At 38.0% G+C, this 7,963-nt stretch overlaps 1 protein-coding gene across 2 annotated transcripts in view; it reads left to right on the top strand.

Annotated features, from left to right (window-relative positions):
* Nucleotides 1-342: 342 nt before the first annotated feature.
* The window catches only part of LOC133632820 (AP-3 complex subunit sigma-1), a 29,937-nt gene continuing 22,316 nt past the window's right edge, over nucleotides 343-7,963 (top strand). For both annotated transcript variants that reach the window (XM_062025522.1, XM_062025523.1), the window contains exons 1-4: nucleotides 343-669; nucleotides 5,136-5,227; nucleotides 7,200-7,311; nucleotides 7,394-7,465. In XM_062025522.1, coding sequence (XP_061881506.1) covers nucleotides 601-669; nucleotides 5,136-5,227; nucleotides 7,200-7,311; nucleotides 7,394-7,465 — 345 coding nt within the window. In that variant the 5' untranslated portion in view covers nucleotides 343-600. The remainder of the gene's footprint in view (nucleotides 670-5,135; nucleotides 5,228-7,199; nucleotides 7,312-7,393; nucleotides 7,466-7,963) is intronic.

Below are 7,963 nucleotides of genomic sequence, written 5' to 3' on the forward strand. Positions count from 1 at the left end.
AACCAGAATATTAATAACAGAAGGAAACAACCCTTTTGTGTGAATGAGTAAGAATTAGTAAATACAGGGGTTTGGAGGGCTTTTGGGTTGGTGCACTAATTGTAAGTGTATCTTGTATTGTTTATGTTGATTTAATCATTAAAAAAAAAAAAAAAAACATGACTTAAATAAAAATGGTTAATTACACTAAATAATAAGAACACGCACGAAATGGCTAAATAAATGCACTCGAAGTAGATGTTTTAGAATATTTGTTTTTACTCTCCAAGAGTGTGTTGTGGATACATTTGTTTTAGTTTAAATGTTTTTTCCACGACATAGTGGCGGCTAGCAGAACTGTATCCTCTCTCGGCTCCCGTACTGAGTGGGTAGGGGAGGAGGGGGAGAGCAGCTCTTCGACGTGGACGATCATTTCCGTAAAGCGACTATGAAGAATTAGCGGCGTGTTACTCACTCCTAGCCGTCCCGCATTACTCTTAAATCGAGACGGGATTTGGCCGTGAGTCCCCGGTCGGCTTTTGGGTCGACGGTAGTCTCACACCGACTGATCCCTTGCTGCTCCCCACTCCCTCCCCGCCTCCTCCATCCGCACAGTTCATCATGATAAAAGCTATTTTAATATTCAACAACCACGGCAAGCCGAGGATGTCTAAATTCTACGAACATTATGTGAGTAACATTTGAATTACATATATACATATATATGTTAACATTTCCCTACATATATATGGTTATTTTCATTTGACTGCACCTCAGTGGAGCATAAAATAATAGTTTGTGTAAACACACAGTTGTCTTTGGTCTCTCCCTCCTTGGAAACATGTGAATTATTGAACATGTGCAAGCCGAAACTCGGCTATCTTATTGCTGATGATCGCACAATTGACTCCACTGTGTTTGTGTCACATGACATGGATGACGCCCTGTTGAGGGACTCAAATCCCTTTTTTGTGGATGACTTAGCAGAAAATATATTGACATTATATCCAGTGTGTCAGAGCTGAATGGTGTACTTGTCCTGAAAAATATATTTTCTTCTGTGTATGCACACAGCTGTCATTTTGTGTCATATTGTTCCAAAGTAGGGCTAATTGTTCTCACAAGTATACAGTAGTTTGTTGGAGAAGACTGGTAAGAAATATGGTAAGAACAAACATTTTGAAATCAACGTCAATAAGTATGTTATTTTTTTTTCTTACCAGGATTTTTTTTATGGAAGACTTCCAATTTGCTTATTAATAAGATGTCGTCTTGATATAATTTATTAATTAATTCATGGTGGTAGCTGGGGTGTATAATGTAGCCCGGAAGAGTTAGGGATGCATGGGATTCTGGGTATTTGTTCTGTTGTGTTTATGTTGTGTTACGGTGCGGATGTTCTCCCGAAATGTGTTTGTCAGTCTTGTTTGGTGTGGGTTCACAGTTTGGCGCATATTAGTAAGAGTGTTAAAGTTGTTTTATACGGCTACCCTCAGTGTAACCTGTATAGCTGTTGACCAAGTATGCCTTGCAGTCACTTATGTGTGTCTGCAGAGGCCTCATACAAAATGTAACTGGGCTGGCACGCTGTTTATACAGGTTGTAGAGGGCGCTAAAGACGGTGTCAACACGGCATGCCCTTATTATTGTTGTTTGGGTGAAAATCAGCAGACATCCGATAGAATAGTTGCCCTGAATTTCGGGAATCTCCTGGAAAAATCGGGAGGGTTGGCAAGTATGACGCTGTCAAGCGCCATTCATATAAAACTCGCGGGCCGCACTAACATTACATTTTCATATTAAGGTGCGGGCCGCAAAATAACGTCTCGCGGGCCGCGTGTCTTGTTATTACATAGCACAAAGCAAAAAAAAAACTTTGTATGCAGTGTTATTTCATTTTAAATTTCAAAAGAGTTTTGTGACTCCCATTGTTTTCTTGAATTTGTGAAACGGGTCAAAATGGCTCTTTGAGTGGTAAAGGTTGCCGACCCCAGACGTATAAGTTTTCATTGGATTTAGCGACTAGGAGTGACAGATTGTTTGGTAAACGTATAGCATGTTCTATATGTTATAGTTATTTGAATGAATCTTACCATAATATGTTACGTTAACATACCAGGCACGTTCTCAGTTGGTTATTTATGCGTCATATACCGTACACTTATTCAGCCTGTTGTTCACTATTCTTTATTTCTTTTAAATTGCCTTCCAAATGTCTATTCTTGGTGTTGGGTTTTATCAAATAAATTTTCCCCCAAAAACTCCAGTGCGACTTATATATGTTTTTTTCCTTCTTTATTATGCATTTTCGGCCGGTGCGACTTATACTCCGGAGCGACTTTTACTCCGAAAAATACAGTATATTTTCCTCAAGATTGAGTGATTCCATAATGTTTTCTCTCAGCTTATATTTTCTTGACTTGTTTCAGTGTTTCTTAAAGCCAGGAAGTTGCCATTTGGAATGACTATAGTTTTGTGTCATGTCTGTTATCCGCTTTTTTTCTACAAAATTAATCACCTGATTGAATGTCCTCAAAGTCTGGTGATTCCATAATTTAATAAGGGTTGTATATTTCAGTGGTGGTATTGAGGGGGGTTCCATATACAGTTAGAGCAAAAATCACAAAGCATAACATTCTGGTAGCAGGAGGTCACACAGTTTTTAGCCCTAAGAAAATTCAGACTGCATGCTCTCATTTTCAATCATACCCCCACCTGAAGCCAAATCAATCCAATTTTCTGCTATAGAAAACCACTCTGGATATATTTTGTCAATTAGGAGGTGTGGGAAAAAATCTATTCGAATTCGAATCGCGATTTTCACGTTGTGCGATTCAGAATCGATTCTCATTTTTTTAAAAATCGATTTTTTATTTGTATTTTTTTATTATTTAAAAAAAAATGGTTTTATTTATTTTATTTTTATTTTTTATTAATCAATCCAACAAAACAATACACATCAATAGCATAACAATGCAATCCAATTCCAAAACCAAACCCGACCCAGCAACACTCAGAACTGCAATAAACAGCAATTGAGAGGAGACACAAACACGACACAAAACAAACCAAAAGTAGTGAAACAAAAATGAATATTATCAACAACAGTATCAATATTAGTTACAATTTCAACATAGCAGTGATTAAAAATCCCTCATTGACATTATCATTAGACATTTATAAAAAATAAAAAAATGAACAATAGTGTCACAGTGGCTTACACTTGCATCGCATCTCATAAGCTTGACAACACACTGTGTCCAATATTTTCACAAAGATAAAATAAGTCATATTTTTGGTTCATTTAATAGTTAAAACAAATTTACATTATTGCAATCAGTTGATAAAACATTGTCCTTTACAATTATAAAAGCTTTTTACAAAAATCTACTACTCTGCTTGCATGTCAGCAGACTGGGGTAGATCCTGCTGAAATCCTATGTATTGAATGAATAGAGAATCGTTTTGAATCGTGAAAAAATAGTTTTTGAATCAAAAATCGTGTTGAATTGAAAAAAAATCGATTTTGAATCGAATCGTGACCCCAAGAATCGATATTGAATCGAATCGTGGGACACCCAAAGATTCACAGCCCTAATGTCAATCATTCTTTTTTTTGCAATAAATAGGGCCACACCCCAAACAAAGTGGTATGAGAGGATATTAATGCTTTTTTGAAGCACATAGTTGCTGGATCCACCTGGAAGAAACTAAATGGGAGGTAAGATAGTCACTACAGTTGCGAGTGGGAGAGCAATAATATTCTTTTTCTATTTTTGGCTTTGTCCTATAAGTGATCGCCACAATTAATCAGTTGCACAAATGGTTTTAGCTGGGTTTTCAACACTGGATGCCCTTCCTGATGGAACCAAGGCGGGAAAAGAAAATCAAACAACTGAATGAACATCCTCCAAGTCTAGCGATACCATATTTCCTAGGGGTTGTACTATGTATTCACTATTTATTTAAAACATTTTTTGCAATTTTTCTTTCTTTTCTTTGTGCTCTCCCTATTAGAAAATGTTACCTTCAAATGTGAACATTTTAAACTCAGGAAGTGAACTTGCCATCAGCATGATCAGATTTTTCAGTTTTTGAAATGTCCCCAGTCGTACAGTATGATAATAACCGCACAATTTTTGCAGAAAGATCAGTTAAGTATTGGCAGGTGTTTACACTTACTAGTCTCAACTTTGACCATTTGTTTACACAGCTGCAGTGAGTATCAGGCATTCATTTCAAACAGTGCATGTTTGTGTACAAAAGGGTGGATCTAGACATAATGCTGTTCCTTTAATTGGTTGACGAAGAAGTAACACTTCCGTGTTACAATGCGAACGGAATGTGTAACTGCTGACAAAGTAGTGATAGTAGTTCCTACCAGAGACAGAACTACTACTTGAGCATGCTCTCATGTATGGACTCTATGAAGAAAGGCGGCAGCTATCAGTTATTTCAATAATTAAGTATCAATTAGTTTGTCCTATTATTGAGAGTTATCGAATAAAACATACTTTATAGCCTCAATACATATTTTAAGGAAAACAGTTTAAATAAACATTTGTTCTGCTTGCCAAAACTTTCAGTGTTTTTTGTAATAAATGCACATCATTAATATTGAAATTGCACTTTCTAAAATATGTGCATTATTAAGAAAAAATATATTTGATGTTTACTGCAGCGACCATGCGGAAGTTATGTCAGTTTATTTAAAGTTCCGGGTACTCCATGCAGTGTGGGTTTTGTCATGTTTTTAAGTTACACTCATAAATCAATGAATTGAAGCAATTTGATTTTAAAACTTTTTTTCTGAAAAGGCAGAGGCTACACCCAATGAGGATTGTATTCACTATGTGACTTGTGATATATTATTTTGAAGATTAAAAGGCACAGAGCATATAAATACATCCATATAAAGATATCCTCAAGTGAAGTAAGGCGGTGTTGTATCTTCTACAGCAAGATCAAATCTTAGCCTGTGTAGCCTTGGGCCAGCAGCATTTGAGTCAATATGACAAAGCAAACAGTGGCTCGTCTGCTTTGTTTTAAGTGACGTCAAGAAGACAAATGAAATCATGTGCAACTATTCATAAAACACCACGCTGGGAGAACATGAAGTATGTAAAACAATATACTCTTTTTTGTTTCTCCTGCAGAGTGAAGACACAGAGCAACATATCATTAGGGAAACCTTCCACTTGGTGTCCAAAAGAGATGAGAATGTCTGCAATTTTCTAGAAGGTGGAATGTAAGTGGCAGGGTCACACTTGTTGTGTTTTGTACCAGCGTATGTTAAAAGGGTCAAAATTCAGATTATTTTTTCCTGCATTTAAATCACTTACTTGTGGTCTACATCAGTGATCCAACCACCGGTCTGGGGCCGTGACACATTTGCTAACTGGCCTCACACAAAACATGAAAGAATTTTAAAAACTACCGCATTTTCTCAGACTTAAAGGCCTACTGAAACCCACTACTACCGACCACGCAGTCTGATAGTTTATATATCAATGATGAAATCTTAACATTGCAACACATGCCAATACGGCCAGGTTAACTTATAAAGTGCAATTTTAAATTTCCCGGGGAACTTCCGGTTGAAAACGTCTAGATATGATGACGTTTGCGCGTGACATCAATCGTTGAAACGGAAGTATTCGGACACCATTGTATCCAATACAAACAGCTCTGTTTTCATCGCAAAATTCCACAGTATTCTGGACATCTGTGTTGGTGAATCTTTTGCAATTTGTTTAATGAACAATGGAGACTGCAAAGAAGAAAGCTGTAGGTGGGATCGGTGTATTAGCGGCTGGCTGCAGCAACACAACCAGGAGGACTTTGAGTTGGATAGCAGACGCGCTATCCGACGCTAGCCGCCGACCGCATCGATGATCGGGTGAAGTCTTTCGTCGCGCCGTCGATCGCTGGAACGCAGGTGAGCACGGGTGTTGATGAGCAGATGAGGGCTGGCGTAGGTGGATAGCTAATGTTTTTAGCATAGCTCTGTGAGGTCCCGTAGCTAAGTTAGCTTAAATGGCGTCGTTAGCAACAGTATTGTTAAGCTTTGCCAGGCTGGAAAGCATTAACCGTGTAGTTACAGGTCCAGGGTTTAATAGTATTGTTGATTTTCTGTCTATCCTTCCAGTCAGGGGTTTATTTATTTTGTTTCTATCTGCAGTTAAGCCCAATGCTATCACGTTAGCTCCGTAGCTAAAGTGCTTTGGCCGATGTATTGTCATGGAGATAAAAGTCACTGTGAATGTCCATTTCGCGTTCTCGGCTCTCATTTTCAAGAGGATATAGTATCCGAGGTGGTTTAAAATACAAATCCGTGATCCACGATAGAAAAAGGAGAAAGTGTAGAATCCAATGAACCCTTGTACCTAAGTTACGGTCAGAGCGAAAAAAGATATGTCCTGCACTGCACTCTAGTCCTTCACTCTCACGTTCCTCATCCACAAATCTTTCATCCTCGCTCAAATTAATGGGGTAATCGTCGCTTTCTCGGTCTGAATCGCTCTCGCTGCTGGTGTAAACAATGGGGAAATGTGAGGATCCTTTCAACCTGCGACGTCACGCTACTTCCGGTACAGGCAAGGCTTTTTTTTATCAGCGACCAAAAGTTGCGATCTTTATCGTCGATGTTCTCTACTAAATCCTTTCAGCAAAAATATGGCAATATCGCGAAAAGATCAAGTATGACACATATAATGGATCTGCTATCCCCGTTTAAATAAAAAAAATTCATTTCAGTAGGCCTTTAACTTTCGCCTGTCCCCTGACTGGACGCACCAATAAGTTTGTTTATAGATGTATAATAACTCTATATCTTAAATCGTATACCTTTGTTACATGGGACAATATACATTAATGAACATATTAAATGTAAATGTGCCAAATTGTAGCCAAAAGCTAATTTCCATCAGCAGCAGCAAAGCTCTTTGGGTAAACCTCGAGCATTTATGGAGATATCTGCTGACGTAACTAATGCAAAATACGCCACTTAAGTTTTAAATTCCAATCGACTTGTTTTAAGCAAGTTTGGAAGAAGGCAAGATTGTTATAAATATCTCCGCCATGCTTCCATGGGTTGATTTAAAATAACACAAAAACACAATACACAAAAACAGGGACCAGCAGGTAAGAAAAGTTGGTTGTACATAATAGCACTCCTTTAAATTATGGTTACTGATGCCTCCGTGTGTATTGTGTGTCAGGTTGATCGGGGGTTCAGACTACAAGCTGATCTACAGACACTACGCTACGTTGTACTTTGTGTTTTGTGTAGACTCCTCAGAGAGTGAACTAGGAATTTTAGACTTAATCCAGGTAAGAAAAACAATATCTTGCTACCTTTCTCTTCATGGTTTTCATTCTTGTTCTCATCAAATGTTGTCCTATTCCCAATTAGGTATTTGTGGAAACGCTGGACAAATGCTTTGAGAATGTCTGCGAACTTGATCTGATTTTCCATGTAGACAAGGTAAAAGCATCCACTTGTTTTTATTGGTGATTTAACATAACACATTTTCAACATGTGTAGTTATGTGGAGTTGATTGTGAATGGCGTCACAATTCAGGCTAAATGGAGTGCAGTGCTTGGTATAAGCAGGGTTGATTTAGTTTGTGGTCAAACCTCCTCGGATAATTGTCACCATGAAAACCATCGATAACACACTATGCCATATTGGACTCAAATCCTACAGTGTCCCCCTGCTAAAGAAGCCACATGTCCAGGCCCATCGGAAGTTTCCCAATAAACACCTGAATAATACAGAGAATGATTGGGAGTACGGCTGCACGAGTGAAGGAAGAGATGGTGCTTTTAGACTGTCAACATATTCTTGCCTCAAGGCGCCACACAATAGAACACAATGCAATAGTCTAATTTCAAAAATATTTGGCTTTGTCAGAATCAGAATAATTTTATTGCCATTGTTTGAGAACGGGTTCACAAACTAGGAATTTTTCTTGGTGCAAT

The sequence above is a fragment of the Entelurus aequoreus genome, linkage group LG17 (assembly GCF_033978785.1).
Source record: "Entelurus aequoreus isolate RoL-2023_Sb linkage group LG17, RoL_Eaeq_v1.1, whole genome shotgun sequence".
NCBI classification, from domain to species: Eukaryota; Metazoa; Chordata; class Actinopteri; order Syngnathiformes; family Syngnathidae; genus Entelurus; species Entelurus aequoreus.